The sequence below is a fragment of the Apus apus genome, chromosome 2 (genome assembly GCF_020740795.1).
Source record: "Apus apus isolate bApuApu2 chromosome 2, bApuApu2.pri.cur, whole genome shotgun sequence".
Lineage (NCBI taxonomy): Eukaryota > Metazoa > Chordata > Aves > Apodiformes > Apodidae > Apus > Apus apus.
The window spans coordinates 43,754,230-43,779,011 of NC_067283.1; the positions used below are offsets into that span (position 1 = coordinate 43,754,230).

At 45.3% G+C, this 24,782-nt stretch overlaps 2 protein-coding genes across 3 annotated transcripts in view; both read left to right on the forward strand.

Moving 5' to 3' along the window:
* Positions 1-14,293: 14,293 nt before the first annotated feature.
* Positions 14,294-24,175, forward strand: GGCT (gamma-glutamylcyclotransferase). Its single transcript, XM_051610614.1, has 4 exons — positions 14,294-14,437; positions 17,459-17,604; positions 20,639-20,774; positions 22,735-24,175. Exons 1-4 carry the CDS (start codon positions 14,297-14,299, stop codon positions 22,882-22,884), a joined length of 573 nt encoding a protein of 190 aa, XP_051466574.1. The 5' UTR covers positions 14,294-14,296; the 3' UTR covers positions 22,885-24,175.
* Positions 24,176-24,700: 525 nt separating this feature from the next.
* NOD1 (nucleotide binding oligomerization domain containing 1) overlaps positions 24,701-24,782 on the forward strand; it is a 28,532-nt gene continuing 28,450 nt past the window's right edge. Inside the window, exon 1 of one of the 2 annotated variants that reach the window (XM_051610334.1) lies at positions 24,701-24,722. The gene's annotated coding sequence lies outside the window, so the exon portion shown is untranslated. The remainder of the gene's footprint in view (positions 24,723-24,782) is intronic. The other variant, XM_051610336.1, reaches the window with a different exon arrangement.

Below are 24,782 nucleotides of genomic sequence, written 5' to 3' on the forward strand. Positions count from 1 at the left end.
CATGCACATGGCACAAAACCTTGAAGAAAAAATCTTCACTAGACTGACTAGACATATCATTATTCCAATTACAATAATAGTAACACAGACAGATCAATTTATCCAATTATTGCTCACTATGATTAATTCTTTAGTTAAAACTGTTATAGACAGATTTCCTGGTATTCAGTCCTTTCTCTGGTGCTAATACTTACCCTTTACCATGTCCTGCTGGGTCCTAAGATCAATGGTGCCAGTCTTAAGAGGGAAGGTTTAAAGTGAGTCACCAGTGTCCCTAATTTTTTTGTTGGGAGGTGTCTGCTCAATATGTGTGTGTAGGCAGGGGCATCTGTTCCTCCTTGGTTTAGTGTCCACTTAGCATTACTTGTACATGCTCTCTGTTTTTTTGTGGTCATCCACAAGTTAGTTGTTATAACTACTTAGTTTTATTAGACTTTTATCCCAAATGGCCACACCATACCATTGCAGGATCATCTTTAAGCTATAGCAGAAGATGGTGCAATGGCATCTTGATGCTTTCCTGATTCTTGAGCGATGCTTTGCGGGTAGAGCTGAACAGGACTAAGGGGCTTCACAATCACACTTACTTAAGTATTGATTATTTTAAATGATACATTGGATTGCTACGATCAGTGGTGGAATGGAGAATTAAAAGGATGGTCAGGTCATTCATTTGAGAGGTAAAGGGTACATAGATTCACTTACTTGGTGTTCCAGGACATGCACCGAGAAATGTACAGCTTAAGTTAGAAACAGACTCTGGTCTTTTTCCTCAGTTGCAAGGGTGATTAAATTCTGAGCTAATTAAACTAGAGAGTTAAATTACTTTGCTTATTTTAATGTGCCCTCTAAAAACTGTGCATCAAGATAGTCATCAGACTGGTGAGTGCTTATAAAACACTTCCCTTTTTTGCTGTTGGTGGTCAGAGGGAGATCCTGGGGGGGCTTCAATGTTCACATCCGTCTCTGCTCGAACCCACTTTTGTCAGGAGCCAGATGTCTCTGAGCAGCAGAGAAGCAGCAAGCACTCTGTTCAGAAACAGAGAAACCCCTAGGAAACCTGAAGAGAAGGAAGGTCACTGACCAAATACAATTCTCATGTTCAGCTTGTGAATCTGAAAACAGCAAGACAAGAATATTGTCTCCTTGGGGAGGCAAGTACTAAAGTCCTGGTGTAAAGCCAGCTTGTATCTCCAACCTCCTGGCCCATGCAAACTGAGGGGCTCATGTGGGATTTTTTTTGGTGGCACCACTTCACACCCTGTGCCCAGAGCAGGTGTTTGAGCAGGGGAGGGCCATGGCTTGCCCCTGTCCTCCTCCTTGCTGTCTTTGACCCAAAGTACCACCACAGGGCTGGGAGGACAGAAGGGGAGAATGCCAGCTGCTTCCAGTGTGTTATCCTCTTACTTCTCTTGCAGGGAAGGGAGTAATACTGCTTGACCCCAGCTTGTGCTTCTTCCAGGAAGAAGCTTCACTCCATGCAAAAACAGCCTTTCCTCAGGTAACAGCACTCTACCTTCAGTGGGAGCTTAAGTGGCAATGGGGAAGCAAACCAGATTCGGGTTATAGCTGCAGGAAAACAACTTTATCCTCTTGAGAGCTGGGTTTTAACAACATTTTTTTATTAGCAAGCCATTTAAAGCATGAGAAAAAAAATCTAGTATTTTAGTCTGTTCCAGCCAAGGAGTGCCTGATAAGGACTCAGTATCTTTTCCATTAATTAAGATGCTTTAATTAGCTGGGACAACTAATTTAAATCAGCTCTAGGAATAGGTATAACCCTCAAGAGAGCAAAGGACAATGACTGGATTAATTCAGACTAGTCTGAGGGAAAAATCTGCTTTAGGAAAGGCATTCAAACAAGTAGACCGAGGCATCATTGGATGTACTGCTGGTCACTTAAATGCATCAGGGTTTTTTTTGGTGTTTGTGTTTGTTGGTTTTGGTTTTTTTTTGCAGACACTGCCTGTTGGTCCTTTCTAGAGCTGCAGTCACAGGTTGTTGTTTTTTCCCCTGTGATGTGATTCCAGCTGGATTTTTGCATGGACAAGAAAATACACTTTTGACAAACTCAAAAAAATAATCAGACATCTTTGCTTTCTTGTTTGCACAAGCACACTTCTATTGACTAAGGAGGGAAATAGGGAAAACAAGGTGCATATTTTGATCAGCCACTGTGATTATTCTAGCAATATCTTTGTGTGCTAAACTCACTGATGTGTTTATCACTGCAGTAAGGACTTACTCTGCAGAACAGGTAGAGCTGTATGCAGGTGCAGATAAATCTAAAGATTACTGCTCTGTATACTGAAACATGCCAGTAGGTTGGCCTGTGGAAGGATTTTGACACTAGATACAAAAAAAGAAAGTGTTTACTCAAGGGTGAAATGTTCTAACTAAACAAAACCTGCCAAAGCCAGGGTAGAGTCCTTATCATTGGCACAGATGTGCAGCTAACAGCTGCCTCCAAATCCAACAAAATACAGCAATTTTAGAAAGAGCAGCAACTTCTCAGCCTTATACAAACAGCTGGACATTGTTTGCATGGGCACACCTTTTTTTCCTATCCCCTGCACTGCCATGAATTCTTCACATCAGATTTGAAGCAGGATCTCAAGTGCCTTGAACTTAATGAGACTATGCTTCTTTTTCCCCAGGAAATACCACTTGGATCTTAAGAAACACATCATCCTGTCCTAACAGAAGCATAAATTCTGTGGGACATGGGTGTGAATCATAAAGCAGCAGATTAAATTTGGTTCTGCAGATCGGCTGATCCAGTAACTCCAAGGAGCTTGTCGGAAAGAACCGGGACATGAAAATATGCTTGCAAAAGTCTCCAGTGAGGTTAAGCACCCTGCATTCAAATAATGGTGTTGCATTGCCCACTCTCCACCCTGGCAAATGGTGTACATCCCTATCAGACCTATGTAAGGTTCCTCACTCACCACTTTGAATAATCCCAAAGAGCTGGTCAGCATCAATACGAAGCTTATGTTTCTCACATACTATTCATTTCATCATTTTTTCAGGAAATCTGGATTAGTTTGGAAGTTTCTTCGTTGTTCTTTTGGGGTTTTTTGGTTCTTGTGTTTTTGAATGGCAATCTGTTGAAAAAAACAATTGCTACTCAATACACCAGGAAGGCCTCTTCAAGCAAGCAATTACAGCAGAAGATATTAAAATAAGGCTTCTGCAATATGATGGGAATGATTTAAGAGGGTTACAGGAAGCTGGAGCCTGCTGTTCTGTCACAAATTATTTCCCTGAGAAAACCCAGTTAGTGAAATATAATCACATCATGGAATTGGTCTTGAAATATCACTAGCTCCAGGGTCTGGAAATCAGCAGCCCCCAGTGACCTTGTATTTAACATCTTTATTCATGATCTAGGAAAAGAAAAGGTAAACAATATAAAGGATAAATCAGTAGACAAGAAGGGCATTCATCTGAAGCAGAGGCTGGCAATGTCAGGTTTGTTTAGTCCTTGGGGAACTCGAATGGAAAGAGATCTAAATAGAGAACTCAAGCAGGATGTTATAGGCTACATCAAAAAAAAAAACAAGACTGATGAGTCATTTAAGGGCAGGACAGAATGGAGGGTTGTGAAAAGGGAGAGCAAGGCAAGCAGAAGCAGAGGAAAAATGAGCTTATTGATGTAATTTACTGTGATGTGAGAAGTGCACGTTGCACACCTGAAGCTAAGAGGTCTGGAAGCCCTTTGCTTCTCAAACACCGCCGCACTCAAACATCAGCCCAGATCACCAAGATCAGAAAATGAAGAGTGGAAGTGCAAACTGTACCTTCCCACTCTCTTCATCTTGAAAAATGCAAGTTGTCATGGCACCATATTGTGAGCTGTCCCCTGGGGCCACTGGTAACCCCAGTCAGCCTTCAGGGCAACTCTCATGGTGTCAAGCAGGTAGGAAGACCAGCTTCCCTCCACGAAAACCAACGTGCTTGGTTTGTGGGACCCCAAAGACTCTGTCAGTGGCTCCAGAAGGGATTGATTTCGCTCACAAGTGAACATGAGGACTAGGAAATTCCAGCACCCTGTTCCCTAGGACACAGAAGGCTGTGCCCAGAAGATGACCAAAACAGGGAGGCTATGTTGTGGAAAACTTAGGCTTGAATTCCATGGCCCAAACTGAGTGGATAACTGTGAGTGCTTAAAGCAACTGAAAAATCTCTATTCAGTGCTCAGGAACACCATAGGATGCTCATTCCTCCTGGAAGGGATGTGGGCTGGAGGAAGTACCAACTTCTCCCATGTACAGCAGCATGAGGAGATTGTAAAAGATGCCACAACCTTCCCAAGCAGAAGCTTTCCATCTACACCCTTCTCTCCCTGTGCAAAAATGCTGCTGGCAAACTGAAACTTAGACTGAGGGGAGCAGTACCCACGGCTTTCCAGCGTAGGGGGTTTTCCAGTGTCCCCCTTCCTGGAGGGCAGGGAGAGGCTGCTATCCCCGCTATAGCCTGCAGGAAAATCCAGAAGATGGACAAAATGATTGGTGGCTGCCTCTTTTGGCTTCCTCAAACTATACCCCACGCTAGAGCTGCCTTGTATTCCCCGTGGAGCAAGAGTGGCACCTGGTGGTCACATCCCCCTCGCAATAGCCACGAGCTGATTTTTTTATTACTTTTTTTTTTTTGAATGCTCGGTACAGAGCAAATGACAAGGCAGTACTTTGTGTAAAGCGGCCCTCATTGACTAGATCACTGACAACTGCTGACTGCAACGAAGCCGCTGAAGGGTCTGGAGGACAAGTCTTACAAGGAGCAGCTGAGGGAACTGGGGTTGCTTCGTCTGGAGAAAAGGAGGCTGAGGGGAGACCTCATTGCCCTCCACAACGACCTGAAAGGAGCCTGCAGTGAGGTGTCAGCCACTTTTACCAAGTCACAAGCAATAGCAGAAGAAGAAACGGCCTCGAGTTGCACCAGGGAAGTTTAGATTGGTGGATATTAGGAAAAATTTCTTCACAGAAAGGGTTGTGAGGCATTGGAACAGGCTGCCCAGGGAAGCGGTTGGGTCACCATCCCTGGGGTGTTTCAAAGCCCTGTAGATGTGCTGCTAAGAGGGACAGGGTGTAGCGGTGGACTTGGCAGTCTTAAGTTAACGAATGGACTTGAGGATCTTAAAGGTAATTTCCAACCAAAACAGTTTTGTGATTTTTTGACACCCTTCGTTACGCAAGTAGTGCCAAGCCACGGTTTGTTGTGGCAGCACACCCACTGCACGAGCCTCCCTACCCACATAATTATGTTCCTGTGAGTAGGAAGGAAGGGAGGAAGGAATGAGGACCTGTCCTAGCTTGTTGAAAACGTATTATTTTTTTCTTGGTTGCTTAAGAAAAAAAAATAAAAATCAGGGCTTCCTATATGGGCAGAGATAAAACAAGCCTGGTTCCAATCAGTTACCAAATGTGCATCCCTAGAGATGCTTAGGGCCACATGTGCCTTGGAATAAAATCTCGCTATTCCCCTGTCTGTCTCAGACATTTTGCGCCTCTGCAGGACACGACTTCTGTAATTCCCTGCACTCTGCAACCCCTGTGAATAATAGATGTGCTCTGAGGCAGAACTTCTGCCAGGGGTGTTCTTCACATCACTGACTTGTCTGGCAAGCTGAATTTTTGGTGCAGAAGGGCCCTGTCTGAGAGACGAACAGAAAAACAAGCCCACACAAAGCACTAAACCTGAGGCAGCCTGTTTTCATTGAATTCAGATCTTGCTGCTGAGTGGTTTTTATATGGCTGGAGTGTGAGTGCTTCATTAGAGATCAGAGACTGAAGGGTTGTCTGTCCTCTTACTTCTGACAAAAAAACTCCTATTGGAAGTTTTTCAGCAGCTGGGCCTCTGTTTCTCTCCTGGGCAGGGTATTTGCTGTCAAAAAGCAGATTTACTCAAACTTCTGCCTTTCCCTGTTTGAGACTTTTATTTTTTGTTGTTGCCCAGCTGCCCCCCTTTTCTGAAATTCACAGGAACGTACAGTCTTTGCAGGCACACAATGTGATAGCACGACCTGCGCTTCCCTAGGAAAACAGGCTGCAAAGTCTGGGGCTGCATGAAAACAACATCCAACTTCTCAAACTTCTCACAGCTGTTGTTCCGCAGGGAGATGATGACAGCAAAGACGAAGCAGTAACTGCCACAGAGCAAAGGTCACCAGGGCTGGCTTTTCTATGTGGCAGGCTCAGCTTCCCGGGCAACACAACTGCACTCGGGGAGGGAATCCGCTTGTTTGGCATTGCACCAGCACAGGCAGAAACCCAAGAAATGGTGATTTTATGTGAGCACTTCCATCAATTTTAATGAAGAGTAGGATCTGCAGGTACAGCCTGTTGACAGCTTCTCTGGCTTTTTTACCCGAGTGACCCCTGAGGTATCAGAAATATGATAGTATGTGCATCTCTGATGTATCCTGGAAGGTTCTCCTGGTGAAGAAAGGAAAGAAGTACTAACATCCTTCCCTCCAAGTTTTTTCTCCTGTCCTGTTCCAAGAGCTGCATCCCTGCAATGGCAGAGGCTGTAAAAGAAAGAGGTAAAAGAAGGGAGAGAAGTGCTAGGCAGACTGTTCCATCACTGGAAACAAGTGCTAAGAATATGGTCATTCAAAGACAACCACATAGGAGTGTACGATGGAAAGAAAAACAGCTTTGAGGGACAAAGGATTTATTCTTTCTTGTTTGTCCTTGAGATCTGCCCACAGATGGCAGAGGAGCATTAATATTCTTGGTCCATCTTCTCTGGAGATGCGGAGCTCGCCCTCAGCCTGCTCTAGTCCCCTCCTCATTTCGTATCATATGGCTGGATTAAGGAAAACATGGCCAATCCCCTAACCCCAGTCAAGTACCGTGCAGCTGAGCTGGACAGGTCTCGCTGCTGGTTCAGAGATCTGCTGACACAGAAGAGCAGAGCCATGGTAAGCCCCAGCCCAAGCTCAGACTGCTGTTGTCACACCAGTGCAATGCTGAGGGTCAGTCTCTTGCCCTGACACGCAGGGATTTTTCTGGTTTAGCTCATGTAATGTTGAAATGAGTTTAAAACAAGCAGGAAAAAAGCACCACTGCTATTCCACAGCAAAAACATCCACACAGGCCAGCAGCCTAGTTGAAGGACTGAATTAAATTTACCAGTAATTGCTAAAATGTTTCTGCCCAAAACCACTCAGTGGGGATTTGTACCATGTTTTGCGAGGTCTATGCAGAGCTAGGAGGAGTGGTACAAAAAGGGCCTGTTTTGACATCCATGTCACATGCTTCTTCCACAGTGCTAGCACTGCACATGCAAACAGGGAAATGCCACCATCTTTCTCCATCCCAACACCTCCCAGGCAAAAGCTGCCCTCAGAGGTCAAGACAGGCAACTGTTCTGCTTCTGGGAAAGCACATCTCTACAGGGCATGTTCTTGCTCAGTGGCTGGAGCTAGGAGATACCTGCCGAGGGCTAATGGTCAGCAGCACAGAAATGGTTACAGACACAGCAGGGCAAAAGAAGAGGTACCAGCCTCCTTTGTGTGAAATACGCTGCAGGATTAAAATATAAAGCTATAGGGTTAACAAAGGGCTGGAAAATGCCATCCAGAACTGCATTCATTTGATAGCTCTCCTGTGCTGAAAGAGAACAAAAGGAAGAAAAAAACCAAGAGTGCTCCCAGCCTACAGAAGGTAAAAGGATAAGGAGAAAGCAAATTAACATTAAACTTTAAATAATAATATTAAGAAAAAATCAGAAATAAATTGTAAATTGACATTAAATAGCAGGGCTGTCTAAGGGCAGCAGGATACATCCCTTTCATCTCCAGTCTACATTCAATAGTCATAACATCCATGGGTAAAAAAAAATACTCAGGTGCTGGACAGCCTGGAGAGACAACCTCCATGTTGTTTGGTTAGACATGTGTCCCCACCAGAGGAGGACAGCAATGATAACTGATCCTCTGAAAGAAGGATCACTTCTGCGGGGGGAGATGTCAAGGCAGCCTGAGGCAACAAATCACAGAAACGTCTCACTGACTAAATTCTCTTGACACAGAAAACAAAGAGATCCCAGTAACGAGGGAAACTCTTCAGACAAAATCTCCTGTAGCCACTTGCTTTGTATCACCAGAGAATTGTTATCATTCAGAACAGCTTCACAGTGAGAAAAGTAAAACAACAGGTCATAAAGAAGAAGCCAGATTTTTAACTTACACAAAGATGAGCAGAAATTCAACATTAAGCTGTTCCCACTGTCCACTCATATACAACAAAAAGCCTGGGCCCCAGGTACAGCCTGTGCAGTACAACCCAGCACTCTTCCTATGAAAAATGATGCAATATTTGGCAAGATTTTCAAACCAGTTGCTGAAATCATACTTGCAAGTACCTGCAGGTTTGTGAGCAGAGCAGATTCCCTTGCAAGCCAAAGTGACTAAGGCCAGCTGCATGCTGGGACTGCATGCATGGGGATCTGTTTGCAAAAGCTTATCCCACTTTTCATGTGTCCAGATTTCATGCTTTTTAAATATTTTTTTTAATTATTTTTTTTTAATAGATCACATACATTTTGCCCATCCAAAAGCTAAAAGGAGCTCAGGCAGCAAGAAGCTGTTCACAGTCTGCCTGTACAGACCTGGGCTCTAGCAGGTACAAGCAAAAGCAAGGCATAAATACACACCCTCCTCTTCCAATATCTGATCTGGAGGAGGGATTCACATGGCTCTCCTTTCCCTTTGCCACCTCCTCCAACTTCAAAGAGGACACACCACGCAGGGATATCTCAGGACTGCGCTGAGTGGGCAGCAGCCAGGGAGAGCTCAGGAAGGGCTCAGGACTCACTTTGACATTGGCCAGAGCCAAAAAAAAAGGCAGGTATTTACATGCACAGACACAGCCACTGTAACAGCTTATGTCTCCAGAAAAACTGTGCATGCTAGTTCCAGAAACATGCAAAACCAGAACTGGAAAATGAACAAGGAATGATATTGCTCCTGGTCAGAGGGGTTATGAGCCCTATGGGCCAGTGGCTTTTTCTATCAGGCAGGGAAGGAAAAGAGGCTGAATTTCTGCAGGACATCATGGTCCTTGTTTTGTAGGGAAGGAACAAGCCCTGCAACACCACAAGACATTGTAAAATCCTTTGCATGCATTTGCATGAACATGAAAACTCTGCAGACCCCTGGACCTGACACACTGTATTAAGAAGCTACCACCAGCTGTAATCATCGTGCAACAAAAAAGGTATCATTTCAATGAAATACTAATTGCAGAGCACAGCCTGCTAGAGCTCCTCAGGGAGGAAAGAAAAGCTGTGGGGAGGACTGCACTTGTGATTCATTTGCATCAGCTACCCTTATTATTCCTCCAGGTTCTCTTTTTTTTTTTCTTCAATATTAATTAAAGCTCATGCTGTGACAACCATGGGGTGGAGAGGGAGTGATGGGGAGGCACACTGAGTGACTGGCAGACATTTCAGCAGGTTTAACTTATCCCACTACATCTTATTTTTTCCTAATTTCATTTTTTTCTTTTTTTTTTTTTCCCTAAAAACCTAAGAAAAATGCGCTCAGGAATATATTGCATCTCGAGGTGAAAACCTGATGGAAACAAATTCCTGCTTGCTTTGCATAAATAACCCTCTTGCCCACCTCCACGGACAATGCACAAATTGCTGTGGCTATCGAGAGCTTTCCCCCATGTTTGGGAAGCTCCCAAATAGGAGGTGTGCTCCTGACTGCTTACTCTGCGTGGGTTTTGTAGCTATACATCCAAGGGGAAACAATGCCTCCAAATTGTTTGGGGCTTCAGACAGGTTAACACAGGTCTCACGTCAGCTGCTCTGGAGATAGCCTGCAACTCCACAACTAATTTCACTTGAAAAAAACCCACATGGTTGCATTTAACACCCTCCTCTCCAGGACAGTTAACTGTCACCTGAAAAAGGTCATGAACCAGAAAAAGTATGAAGTCGAGCAGTATCGCCAAAACCCTGCAGGTTTCTACTTAAATTGCTACAGGAAAAATATTTCCCATAGAAAGATATTGCCAGGATATTTCCCTAGGCACATACTGCCATTTGTCCATGATTTGGATGTACATCAGCAGAAAGGCTTGCAAAGCTTTCCCTCCAGACCAGATTTACTTCCCTCCTGTGCTGCCTCACCATCAGACTGATGACACTACACCAACAGCACCAGAGAGATCCTGGCTCAGGCCCCTCCAAGGGCCATACCTGCAGCACTCCTGCCTCAGCAGGCCTGCCTGAGTCTTCTTTCCCTTTTCTGGCTCATGGCAGAAGTATTTTTCCTACATCTCAGGCCTGAGAGTATGAAAACAAAGAGCATCTAAGCTGTGCCACCCCAGGGTGCTATGAGACCATGCAGACGCTCATTCCTAATGACCACCAACACTGGCCTTTGTGTCTTTGGATTAGCAATTAAAGCCTATTTTTTTTTTCCTGGCAGTAGGCTTCAGAGTTAACATTCCCTCTTTGAAGTATGCTTTGTGCTCTCTGCATACTCAGGAGGCCCCATATCCATGAGCTGCTCAGTGCTCTGCAGTAGATATTGGCCATCTGACCATCTGCTGGCACAGAGCACACAGGGCACTTTTGGGTGCTCCATAAGTTGTATTTTTAATAAAGGCTTTAATAATATTTTAAAAAAGGCTTAATAAAAGCTGTTGGGAGCAGAGGTTTATCTTTTCCAGATAGTTCAAAACTAAAGCTTCCTGTGACACTGCCCCACGTCATTAGTCTTGGCCCTTTCAATCCAGCTCTTATGTCTGTTGCCTTCATGAATGCTTGAGAGGCTCAGAGTGCTGTTTCTAAATTGCTGTGGGCAGTGCTGAGGAAGAAATGGGCTTCAGAAGTGCAAATTGATTGACTCAGTTCAATTTAAAATTAATCTAAACACCACACATCCTAGGTTTTACTTCAATAGCATTTGAATTAGCATTATCCGAGACCACATCTGGAGTATTGTGTCCAGTTCTGGGCTCCTCAGTTCAAGAGGGACAGGGATTTACTTGAGAGAGTCCAACGGAGGCTACGAGACTGATTAAGGGACTGGAACATCTGCCTTATGAGGAAAGGCTGAGAGACCTGGAGCTGTTTAATCTAGAGAAGACTTGACTTAGAGGGGATCTTATTAATGTCTATAAATATCTGAAGGGTTGGTGTCAAGAAGGAGGGGCCAGTCTCTTTACAGGCGTGCCCTGTGATAGGACAAGGGGCAATGGATGCAAACTAGAGCACAGGAAGTTCCACCTCAACATGGGGAAAAACTTTACTGAGAGGGTTGTGGAGCTCTGGAACAGGCTGCCCAGAGAGGCTCTGAAGCTTGCTTCTCTGGAGACTTTCAAGACCCATCTGGCTGCATTTCTGTGTGACCTGCACTAGGTGGTCCTGCTCTGGCAGGGGGGTTGGACTTGATGATCTCTGGAGGTCCCTTCCAACCCCTAAGATTCTGTGATTAGGCCATGTCTAGGATAGATAAAATCAAGTTACACCATGCACACCAAACCTGGGTATTGCTCCTTGGTCACAGAACAGGCTTGGTATTCAGTACCTCAAGACATTTTAATTTGAAAATGCCTTTTTGACTGATTAAATATTTAGAATTGCAAGTGGCAGTGTTTTAAATTAATTCTCACCCCTTAAGTTTGACTGTAGTTTTGCTAATGAAGGCTTTCACATACACAAACCCAGCTATGAGAACAGGGATTCAGTCTTCTCATTTGTCAATCATCTGACTTCAAAACATTTAAGTCTCAATTTTAATAGCAAAAAATGTAGAAGTTTCTCCTTTTTCAAAATATACATGCTTTCTGAATGAAAATAATCAGAATTGTTGTTGAAACTCTGAGTGTTGAGAAAAAATGGCATTTTGGGGGCAGAATGTCCCAAGTTTCAATAATGTACAAAGGATTACAAAAGGCTGGTTGGGGATTTTTTCTAGAAGAAGGTCGTTCTGAGATGAAAAAGCAACAATTGCTACATGCTTCATACCAATTCCTACATCAGATTTTTCTGTTTACAAAGAAACGTCAGGCTTGGCTCACAGCAAACCCAAACTGTCAGTTTAGCATGAACCAGTGCCTGGAAAACCTGCCCTTCAGCAGGCTTGGTTCCTGCGTCTGCCTGATTTTGGGGTACACAAAGCTGTGAGCTTTAATCAAAACACAGGGGCCCTCTGGATACCACTCCTGTGGGATCCCTACCATCTCACAGTCTTCTCTGCCTGTTTGCTTGAAAGTGGCAGAAAGCTAGTTATCTCTGAAAGCTCTTGCTTTCTGTCACCTCTGGTTGCCATCAGCCAATGGTCCAAAAGCTGCTGGAACTCCTCACAGGCTTTGCATTTCCTTAAGGAAAGGTGACTAGATTAGATGTTATGAAGAATTTCTTCACTGAAAGGGTTGTCAGGCACTGGAACAGGCTGCCCAGGGCAGTGGTGGAGTCACCATCCCTGGAGGGATTTAAGAGTCATAGATTTAGAGACATAGTAGTTAGGGATATGGTTTAGTTAAGGACTTGTCAGTGTTAGGTTAACAGTTGGACTCAATGATCTTTAAGGTCTTTTCCAATCAAGGAAATTCTGTGACTAAAAGCAGATACCAGAAGCAGAACTTTGAATTTTATGTTCAGCTGCTTGCAGTTGAAAGCAGTAAGGTTGAGGAAGTCTTGCTGTATGATCCTAAGACCAGTGTAGGAAGTGAACACGGCAACTCCCTTTTGCCCTAAAGTATTTATTCCTTTGTAAAAAAAAATCCAACAAAAAAAAAACCAGAAAAACCAAACCAAAAACAACTCTAAAAGAAAACTGCTAGTTCTGAAGGGTCAGAACAACATTTTATGATGCATCTGAGTTTGCCCACCACTGGAACAGGGATTCAAACAGAGTGCTGCACCTGTCATTAAAGGAGGGAGCTGCCTGGGCTCTCCCACTCGCTGCTTTGCCCTCTCCATTGTCAGATGAGGAGGTGCCCCGAGGCTGGGCGCTGCGCTGCCAGGGATCCCACACTGCATCCTGCGCTGGCTGCCTCTGCTCAGGGGGTTGACATGGCCTGGGGGCTTCTCTAACAGCATTAATGAATGGTGCCTCACCGTTAATGGTTACAGTACTGTTAATTACAACCCTCCGTGGGCGTTTTGCTGTGTTGTGCTTGCTGTGTCACATATGCCTATGTATATATTGCCTCATCAGCTCACGCTCAGGGGTAGCCAGTGGTAAGGCCTCCTCCTGTCCCATTGCTCATGGGAAAGAGAGGGAATGCCTCTGTGTGCCTGCAGTTCTGCCTGAGTGGGTTTCTTTGAACCCTGCAGATGCAGAGGGCCAGGAGGGGTGAAGCCCCCAGGGCAGCTGACCCAAGCTGGCCAACCCAAGTATTCCGTACCATAAACGTCACCCTCACTATAAACGGGGAAGTTTGCGAGGATGTTTGGGGGCTTCTATCCTGGCTGCGTTCGCAAGGAGGTCCCATCTGTCTCGCGGGTCACCCCTTGCTTCAGGCCCACTCCTCTGCTGCACTCCCTGGAGCCAGCATTACCGACACAAAAACTCGGGGCTTCCAAACCCCCTCGCTTTCTAGCCCTCCTCACCGAAGCGGGAGGCTGGTGCGGCTGGGCGGGGGTTCCGAGATGAAGACCCAGTAACACCAAACAAGCTGCTGTTGAGCAGGCACTCTTTCTTGCAGCGCTGGGGGTTCTCCACCGTCAGTGCTCCAACGAGTCAGCGAAACACCCCAACTAATATACCCCAAAAACCGTGCATATTCATATTGTATGTCAGTGAGTTCCCAGATTTCTTGTACATAGTCATTTTATTTCCTGGGATTGGCTATCTTTGGAATTATGCGTGCTCCAGGATCTCCTGGGGGGGGTGTCTTTGGTGATTCTAGCCCTTTGTGGTGTCTGTCCTGTCTCCCGTCCTGGTCCTGTCCCCAGCCTCCACAGGTAGGGTGCCCAGGTGGGGCAGAATCCACCTGAGCGTTGCCTGTAGGCGCCACAGGTTCTTAGCAGGCTTGACGCTGTCACAACCTGCGGGCTGCCTGGCACTAGCGGACCGACAGCTTCACACAGCACACGCACACAGCGAACCCATCCCGCCGCTCAGCCCCCGCCAGGCTGCGCCCCCCCGCACCGCGCCCCCCCGCGTCCGCGGGGACCGCAGCGCCCCCGCCCGGCGGCGCGGCGGGAAGAGCCTGCCCGCCACATCGGCGCCCCGCCCCCCGCGTGACGTCAGCAGCGGCCTCCGGGCTGGGGGGGGGAGGGTCTTAAAGGGGCCGTATGGGGTGCGGGGGGGGTGGGGGTGCCGATGGAGCCGGGCGGCGGGACGGGGCCGGGAACGGGCGGCGGCGGCTGCTTCCTGTACTACGCGTACGGCAGCAACCTGCTGCGGGAGCGGCTGCTGCTGGGCAGCCCCTCGGCCGTGCTCTGCGCCCTGGCGCTGCTGCAGGTGCGTGCGGGGCCGGGGGGGAGCGGGGGGAGCGAATCCCGCCTGCCCCCGGGGCTCTCCGGACCGCGGGCCCGTCTCTGCCGGGCGGCTCGGGCCCGGCACCTTGGCTGGGATGCCTCCTTCCCCCCTGCCAGCCCGGTGAGGAGCGGGGGGCCTCCCGTGCCCGGCGGGGTGCGGGCTGCCCCCCCAGGCTGCAGTGGGCTCCTTCCCCCCCCTCCGCCTGGGGTTATGAAATGTTAGCTTGTCAGCCTGGGCTTGGGAAGCCGAGCTCACAGTCGTTCAGCTGCCAGGAGGAAAGCAGCAAGCAGGGTTGTGCGCTTCTCTGTGGCTAGGAGGAAGCCCTGTGCTTCGTCTCTCCTCCTGGGGTTCCGGGGGGGTTTTCAGGTTGCCCAGGAAGCATCCCTTGCCTGCTGTTCCAGAGCTGGCAGTCGCAGCCAGCTTTCCTAGCCGTCCCTCAACCTGCTGCTGTGCTCCCTGCTAACCGCGGGTGGCTTCGCTGCATTCCTTCAGGCTGGAAGATGACTCCTGCCTGAGAGTGAGGAAGTACACAGGGGTTGGAGCCGATTTGCTAATTGCTCTGTGGTAGCTGGCTTAGAAAAAAAACAACACCAAAAAACCAGGCTGTAAACAGAGTGCTTCAGATGCTAAACTAGGCTATTAAGCTTGCTTCTGTGTTTTTCTTTTTGAAAACTTTGTTAATCTTCAATCAAAAGCAGTGAGGAATGGGATGCATAACAAGCACAGAAAAAGTATTACACTGGTACTTAGAAGAAAGGCCAAAGACCAAGCGTTTGACCCAAGAAGGTATCTTGAGTGTTTGTTCCCTCTGCTCTGCAATGCCTGCTGCAGTTGCCCACATGGCACGATGAAGGTTTTCCCGCTTCCAGAACTGAAGTTAAACTCACTATTTCTGCATAGTCTCTGCTGTCCCTCCTGGGTGGTACCTGACAGTTGTCTTGCAGGAGTTCAGTGCAGGTCAGGTCCCAGAAAAGTTAACAGGAGGCCCATGGTAGGGGGGTTGGAACTAGATGATCTTGAATCATTACTTTAATCACTACAAGGGCCTGTAGTGAGAGGGCAAAAGGTAATGGATCAAAACTGGAAACGAGGAGGAAATTCTTTAGTGTGAGGGTGGTGAGACACTGGAACAGGTTGCCCAGGGAAGTTGTGGCTGCCCCCTCCCTGGAAGTGTTTCAAGCCCAGGCTGGATGGGACTTTGAGCAACCTGGTCTAGTGGGAGGTGTCCCTGCCCATGACAGGGTTGTTGGAGCTAAATGTACTTTAAGGTCCCTTCCAACCCAAACCACTCTGACTCTGTGAATAGCAAAAAACTGCCCATTTTTATTTTGTAAGTGTACTTGGCTCTACGAGAGTATTTCCTTGGAGTTGGCCTGCAAGCAGTTGTCCACATCTATAACTTCAGTCTGCAACTTGACTGGACTTGTGTGCAAATTCCTAGGGCTTGACTGCCTGCACAGTCTAGTCCAGAGTCCTCCTCACTCAGTAATTCAGTGACCTGAACGCTGCAAAGCCATTTTGCAGCAGTTTGTTCAATGGTTGATGACTGATGTGTCTAAGTAAAGTGTTTTTTTTAGTGAATTAGTTTTATGTGGGACACTTTATGGGGAAGATTACTCTATTAATGGAGTAAGGAGTATGATGTTGCCAAGCTGATTATTATCTCTAACATACATAGACAAAAATTAGATGAGTGTTCTGATCAGTGCTGTTATTCTGTGTGTAAGTCTCCCAGGTGCTTAGTTTTTGCAGCCTTTTCCCAAGATCTGTTAGGGCAATCACAAGAAGGTAAAGTGACTCAGAAAGTGAATATTAATAGGTACGTGCACATATTTCAAATCAAAGTTATCGCTTAAAGAGGGTGATAATGAGAAATAAGCAAAGCTGTGTGGTTGTATCAGTTTGGCTTGTATTTTTGTTGTTGTTTTTAATACTCTTTGCCTTTAGTTGGCCAGATTTTGTTGTTGTGGTTAAGCAAGTAGTCTAAAAGTCTGATTTTGTTGGTAATTTTTTTTTCTTTCCTTTCTCTACTGCTAGGGAAGGATCTACAAATTGGCTAACAAGTAAGAGGAAACTGAGTGTATGGAGTTAGAAATTACCCTGGAAGAATGCAAAAAGTCATTATTCTGCTTATAAAGTAATATTTGATATTAGAAGAAAAAGAGAGATTTGATTGTTTAAAATAATGTTTCAGCTTGCAAAAACCTGGATGAGCGCTGGCAAGGACACATACGCCTTGACTTTAAGAACGCCCAAGAATGTTCTGTTTGAGTGCTACGATGGCACAGAACACTAAAAATACACAGGATGTTATTTTACAATTGGGTAGTTATGTCAGTGCATGAGGACAAGACCCAAAGCTCACCATCTTGTAGGCTTCTTTACCCCGTACTGTTTTCCTGGATAGCATTTAAGTTTTACAACAGCACCAAAATGTGCAAAGGAATGGGCACCAGGTAGGCATATCTTTTTGAGGAAGAGCAAGGCAGTAGTCAGTTCCCTCCTTCATAGTGCATCTCAGCTGAGGGCCCTTCAGATTGTCCAAAGGGAAGCACATCAACAGTTCTGTTGCTGCCAACTCGGACAAAAGTCAAGCTGACATTTCTCCAGCACTACCGTGTTTACTGCAGAATTGGGGGGTGTGTGCTTCTCTTGAAAAAGGGCTACCCCTGCTGTCTTCTCACTCCTAGAAAGTGTTTGCTAATGTTTAGGCCAGCCTACTATGAGGATTGGATGTTGATCCAGGTCTCTGCAGACCAAGACTTTTAACAATAGTGCTTTCTGCCAGACCTTTCTTTCCTTTGTCCCAAGGCTGCAGTTTCTCATGGAGTGGTGGAAAAGGTGGACTTCAGCTCCTTATATGAATCAGATCTCACCTGTCAGTTCCTCCTTCTGTGACTCCACTGACTACTTGTAGACTTTGCTTTAGCTGCCTTTTTCATGTTAAGCCAACAGCCTCTATCTTAAGTGGAAACTGATTCTCTGCTTTGGTTTCGTTTGCAGGATTTTAAGCTTGAGTTTGGCCATCATCAAGGCAGGACAAGTTCTGTCTGGCATGGAGGTACAGCTACCATTGTTCAGAGCCCTGGAGACGAAGTATGGGGAATAGTGTGGAAAATGAACACTAGCAATTTAAGTTCACTGGATAAGTAGGTGACTTAACTTTTGCTGTCTTCTACTATTTTAGAGAGCAATTGAAAAGTAGTGGTTAATTTTTGGTGAAGAGCTGTGTGGACGCTTTGGTGTTGGAATCAAGAAGATGCTTTGGATTTTAATGTGTGAATGTTAGATGTCTTGACATCTAACACACTTGTGATTAAACTGGCTTTGTTTTCAAGCTAGAACTACTTAAGGGTATTTTAATAAGGCACAGACCTTGATTTGGAGCTGATGTATTGGTCAGGCTCCTTTTTTTGAAATCCCTGTGCTCACAATGTCCTGCTCAGTAAATTATTCCAACTCTGTATTTATCCTGTGATACTTTCCCTGTGGCTTTAGGGTTTCCTTTGAGACTGACATCAATTTCTGTCTAAACATCTCTAGACTCCAGTTGTAGTGGAAAAGGAGTTGATGAGGACAAGACCTTGCAGAAGAGAAGGAGATCTTTAATACAGGGAAAGGGACCTTTTGAGGAGGTTATTTTGCATGCCTTCTCTTCTAAGGATTCAGAGTTTTGCAGGCTTGAGGCAGATTCAAGTAGGGAGCTAAGGCATGTTTGTTTCTCTCTTTGAATGGAAGAGACTGCCTGCAATGCTACAATGCATAGTGTAGAATGTTCTGCCTGTGCCTGATAATTAAGTTTAGGGCAACCTGAGCAAGCAATTCCCAATCTGTACCCAGGCTGAAGTCTGGAGGACTACCTGGGTAAACAAATCAAGGAGTAGCAGAGTCCCTCCTGCAGGGTCCAAGGCAGGACTCAGAACTTCATACTCAGAACTTTGGCTGGTGTCATGAGCTTATTGCAGCTTTCAGGATGTGCCTGCATGGTGCTTCTGGTACACAAGGATTGTTTGTTCAGAGCATTTAATCACTGTCAATTAATTCCAGCAGACATCTGGGCTAGTGAGGTTAAGAAAGCAGGGTATATTAAACCCATTGAAAGCATTACATGAATGCAGTTCTCCTGCCTTTCCTGGTACTATTGGGATTTTGGTTATGGCTGTGCTGTGTAGACGTGCCATCGTAACCTTGGCCATGAAACTTGGAAGTTTCAATTTGCTTTTTGTTGCCTACAGTGAAGCTGAAATACAACAGAAACTGTTGCCCAAGTTCTGTCAGCACATCATGAGAATAGGTGCTCTCAGCATTCTTGAGTTCTGGTTTGGTGTGTTAGTCTCAAACAGGAGGGCAACTAGCTGGTATGCTTCTGGCTGGAGAGAGCTTCACATGTCCCTCCCTGCTTTATTACCTCCTAGCACTAAATTCCTGGTCCCCTTTCTGCTGACCTTTACTGAAATTTTGTGATTCACCATGCTTTCCTAAAGCATAAACTTCAGAAATATAAAGATACTGTTTGGCAGCATCTGCTTTGATAGTAACACTGCATTTCCCCCTGCAGGGACAGCACTTTAAGTTCTGCAAGTGTTGTTTACATACTGTGAAACTGCAGATCCCTGGCACTTGTTTAACAGGGCATAAACTTTCATGCTGGCTAAGATGGTAGAGAGTTGAGTTCTATATGGTCACCAAAAACTGCAGGACAGTCACTAGTGTTAAAGATTGCTTTTTCCTAGCTGCCTCATTGATGCCACAAAAGTGGACTGGAAATGGATGCCTGTATAGTAAGTCAACAATGTTCTTCTAAGGATTGCTCCTAACCAGCAGAAACACGTATAAGCTCTTTCAAGTTGAAGATCTTGAAATTCTTTGGCTTTGTGTAAGCAAATAAATTAGTACTTTCTCAACCAAGTTATTTCCTGGAAATTCCATGTCTCAAGGAAAAAAAAAAAAAAAAAAATCACTATTTGCCCCCTCCCTGCCTGATAAAGAAGTCTGTGCTTTGTTATCCAGAAGGAAAGGAGGGAATGTGTAATGAATGCAGCATGTCATTAGTTGAAATACTAGTATAACAAATACGGGAGGGGAATCTTGTGCTTAAGTGGCTCAACTTTTTGGCTTCAAGTACATTTTGATGCTGTCTCATGATCAGATTTTCTTCTGTCCTCTGAGCTTCACAAACCTGTAACCTACAGAGTAAATCATGACTCTTCCTCATATATTCTAGCAGTAGAGGTTACTTGGCTCTATTGTTTTCTTGCTCTCACACACCTACATGACTTACTTTGCAGTCTGTTGGCCTTGAGTCTGCAGGTAGCTTTCATTCTCTACTTGCACTTAACCTAGTTACTCACAAAACATGGCCTGTGTTGTGTACATTAAATAACTTGAAATAGTATTAAGTCTTTGAAAGAAAGGGAAGTTGTCAAAGTGATATTTGATGAGCAGCATTAAAATCCATGTTACCACTTGCACCTAAAGCACATCTAAAGTTAATGGTGCTATAAAGTCTGTATTGTACTGCTTCAGCTCCTCATTTACTTCTTAGTATTTCTTCAGACTTGGTGGCTAAATGCTAATGGCTAAAGACAACAAGCAGCCTTGTTTTTGAGTTTGGTTTTGTTTTCCTCAGCATGGTTTTGCCAATGAAAAAAGTTGGGTTTTGGCCTGATCCAGCTCATTGTTGCTGTACACGTCTTGTGCAAATCAAAGGGTGTCTTGGATTATTCACTGGAATGTGCATTGCAGGAGCTGTGTGAGTTTCCCCTAATTCAAATGTAACACAATGGGCAAGATAAAACTTTGCAATCATTTCATTATCTGAGCAGAAGGTAATGAAAGATACGTGCCTGGCTCATTAGTCCAGATTGTGTCTCTTTTTTAGATTGCCAGGCTTGCACAGTAATTAATTCTTACGGAATATTCTCTCTCTAACTTTGCAAGTTAACCTCTAGTAATCTTTCTTACAGAGCTGAAATGATAAAATACTGCTGCTTCTTTAGAAACTTAGTTTTAGATATGAAACAAGTTTGCACAAAAAATACTGGAATGTGTTCTGCTTTATTTGTTTTTATGTCTGTTAACAGGACAGACCAGCATCCTGCCTTTAATTCCGTTATAATAAATGCATGTGTTTAATTGCACAGTTTGAAAGTTTGGTGTGAAAGAAACATGTGTCCTTTACAGGCAAGAGGGAGTTGAAGCTGGCATTTATGTCCCAATAGAAGTTAATGTCCACACTCAAACGGGACAGGTACTGACCTGCCGAAGCTACCAAATGAAGGACTATGTCTGTGGTCCCCCTTCTCCTCACTATAAAAAGGTAGGTGTTGCATCACTGCAGTTTTGAAGAGAATGAACAGAGATATATAATTCAGTACTTCTGTCCTATTTAATAGGTACTTTATTTACAGTGGATGGAAGGAAATACTAACTCTAATGTAAAGGTATAACTTAATCCTTGTGCAGTGTAATGATGATCGCAGAAGACTGCTAGCTCTTAAAAGGCCTACTAAATTGGTTTTATTTTTTGGCTTAGTTATGCCTTCCGTATATGAAACCTCTATATAACTCTTGAATTAGTTATGATTGACACAAGGATTTCTGAAGGATGTTGTTTACATATATGTAGAAATTCTCTGCTTGAATAATTAATGTACTCCACTAAAAGGACAGAGGGAAGCTTCCCAGGGGAGAAAGCAGAACCTGGTTTGTAGTCTCAAGGACGTCGATTATCCCTATTGTCTTACAAAGTGTCTGACAATTACTTAATACAGGAGTCCACCTGCCTCCATTTACCAGGTACATCATCGGTGTATCACAGATCTTCCAGCAACATCGTAAAGCACTGCAGGGTTCCCACTTGAGGGCTGGTGAGGCAGATGTGTTTCAACACTGTTCTGCAACACGCTGACTCTACAGAGACTCATGATCCAGTCACACAGCAGGCCTGACTTGCTCAGCTTGTGAGATTTGATGCCGGCCTCGGGTGGCATGACCGTGTGTCTGGAGTTGTGCAGCTACTGGCAACTGCAGATAGGCATCCCTGTAACTTGTTGACTTTTTCTATCGAGAGCAAAGAAAGGAGGGCTTGAGCTTGTTAAATCCCAAGTGTGCTGCCTGTGAATCAATTTCCAGGAGCATAGTTAGGGCCAGCTTCTGCTGGGCTTGTGAAAAAAAGCTTGCTCAGATTGCAGGCTCTGCTGCTTCACAAACCAACTCCCTGCCAACCCACTTCGTGTCGAAACGGAGCTTTGGGGCTTTTCAGGGAGTTTTACACAGTCTGCTGCTGTGTGAGAGCTCTCACCAGCATGCTGTACGAGCAAACTACCAATATCGGCAACTTTTATCTAGTTAAACATTCCTACTGCTGTCAGGGTCAATTATTGGTTCTCCTTCCCCACCCCCAGTTTTTATTTATTTAAGTTAATGAGGTAGGAGGGCTAAGAACTTAGTACAGGTGACTGCATTGGCACATCGTGATCTACATCCCTCTGTTGTTGTGTACTTCTTGTGGCAAAGTTCATTTTTTCTAGACACCTCATAATTGAATTTCCTGGCTGTGGTTTGCATGAAAGAGTATTTACAATATTGTTATCTGTTAAAAATATGTGTGTATATCTGTGTCTTCATTTCTATATGGGTACTTGCTGGTTTCTTTTTCAAGTCTTGGCTTCTACAGCCTTCTCTTCCTCTTCCTGTCACTTAATTTATCTTGTACGAATAGGTAGGTTTATTTTGTATGTAGAAGGAAGGCTGCAGTACCAGACTTGAAGGAATCTCTGCTTTTTCACAAAGTTAAGCATCTGTTTCTGTTACTCCTATAATTTGTCTAGGTACTCACTGTTGTGCTTTGGATTTGAACAGCTTAGTTTTTAAAATAACTTCAGTCATAGATGCTGTATCTCACTCAGATGTGATAGTAAGGCTGGCTAAAGACATAAAAAGTAGTTCTTATCTTCCCTGGAAGAAATAATTGAATAACTGAAGAGCAGCTTAACTGTGCAGTGTTGTGTGTGCTATAGTAGCATTTCAGAATCTTAGAGGGTATGCCTTGGTAGTTGCAAGCCTTTTCAGAGTAATTTTTGTTATGCTGCTAAAGTCTTTGGTGGTCTTCCAGAAGCCTTTGCCAATCTTCAGGTACACGTCACGTTGTTTGGGATTAATTCTCTCTTTACATCAAGTGGCGGTTCTTGTATGTGTAAATGTTTGCAGGGGTCTGTCCTTCCGAATACTATTAATGAAGGCACTTTTTTTCTCCCCCCCTCTCCTTTTGATTATAGGTTATCTGCATGGGTGCAAAACAGAATGGCTTGCCAACTGACTATCAAAATAAATTAGAAGCTATTGAAACTAATAACTATGCAGGACCGGTGCCAATCATGGAAGAGATTGAAGCAGCTGTTAAGGCAACGAAAATAAATTCTTCATAGAATACCTCTGCACTTGCTTGGTTATTCACCTTGACCTAGGTATCTCTCCTCACTGTGCTGATCAGCAGTTTATTTATCAAGAAAAGATGTTTGCTGTGTATCTACAGTAAGCCATTAGACATAATTTGAGGTCTGAAGACACGCTGACGTTGGTAACTTTTTTGTGTGTATAGCTTGACTACATGCTGAAGTTTTTGCAGATTTGGAAATTATCCTTTTGTAATTGTCATGCAGTGCTGCAAATAAATTTCTGCTTCATGTCCTGCTTATAGACTTTTTAAAAGAAGGCTGTCGTGCTAGGTACTGGCATCTCTTGCCCTCTGAGCAATAAGGGCTGCAGGATCATGCCCTTCATTTTTAAATACTGTGTACACAATTACCAAGATTTGTTACAGTGCAAAGTAGGCTCAAAACTCTAAATGGAGACTAAACTTTTTTCCTTTGCTGCTTCTTTTAATGCTTTAAACCCCAACCTATCTGAAGCTATGGAGCTCCTGTTTCTGTTTATATAGTTAGTAAAGAAAGTAATTTTTTTTAAGTATCTCCATGTTTTTTAAGTGTTAGACCAAAAGGCAACTGAGGCCTGAAGACAACATTCAGCAAAGGATCTCAAAGCATAACGGCCTCCTCCTTTCTATGTCTCGTAATCATCACAGGTGAACTGGTTAGGTATAGCCAACAGGTTTTTTAATCATTTTAGTTAGGTAATTTCAAGGTTCTTTAACTTTTTTAACTGGTATGTTGCTTATCTAGGCCTTGGTCTCGTGTCCAGGGAAATCAGGAAGACTCCTGAGTCCTAGTGCATTTATTTAATGGTTTTGTTTGCTTGTTAAACCCCAGAGGAACAGATTTGGCCACTTCTCCCCACTCCCCTGGCTTTGACAATCTTCTGCAAAAGTGGAAGCTCTTCTAACAATTACAGTACTTCTCTTTATGGTACTTAGCAACCCTTGTACCTAGTCCGTGGGGGACAAGAGGACTTTGTCTACCTGGAAGATGTCAAACAACAAAACTTGGATGTCTGTATTTTTCTCTCTTGATGAACAGAGGGGGTGTGAGATGTCATTTGTGCCACCTGTGTGAATGCTTAGACAAATGACGGAGGAACAGACTTGCTGGATCTTCTGTGTATAAATTTTTTCTGTTAACTTCTGCCAGGGACGAATAGGTGCTCTCTTGATGTCATATGCCCATTTCCAGAGCTGGGCGCTGTGACTGCAGTAAAACACGCTATTTCCAGTATTAGCAGTGTCTAGTCTGAAACAGTAAATAAAATCGTGATTACCAGACATTTCCCGTGTCTTTTCAATGCATGTTTCAGGAGCATCAGTGCTGCTTACAGAAGTGAAAGCTGGAAATCTTAACTGAACTTGCATGGCCCGGGTGGGAAACCTGGGCGGGAACACGCTCCTCGACCTCGGCACCACCGAGGTGCCCGTACCACTCTCCTTGGGGCTTCTGAGCTTTTCAATCGGCTTTTTACTGCTGCAAGAAGAGAAGGGAGACTACTACCCTGACAACCTGCTGGGAGGGAGTGGGCAGGAGCTACTGGATGCCTCCCGCCGAGGGAACGGGGTGGCAGCGCCCGAGGCCCGGGGGGGAAGGTCTCCTCCTCCAGCGAGGCAGGACCCTGGCGCCTCTCCCGGGCGAGGAGGCCTCCTTCCCGGGCCGCGGCGCGAAGGGAAGGGCGCTGCTGGCGGGGGAGAACCAGCCCTGGGCCCTGCCTGCCCGCCCGGGGAGGAGAGGCCGCCGGCGGGGCGGGGGCAGCGCCCGTGGGGCAGCGCCCGTGGGGCGGCGGCCGCCTCCCCGCCCCTCGCCTCCGTCCCTCGGCCGCCGCGGTGAGTGCAGGGCAAGGGCCCGGCCGGAGGAGGGGGCCGCGCCACGGCCTCCCGGGCCCC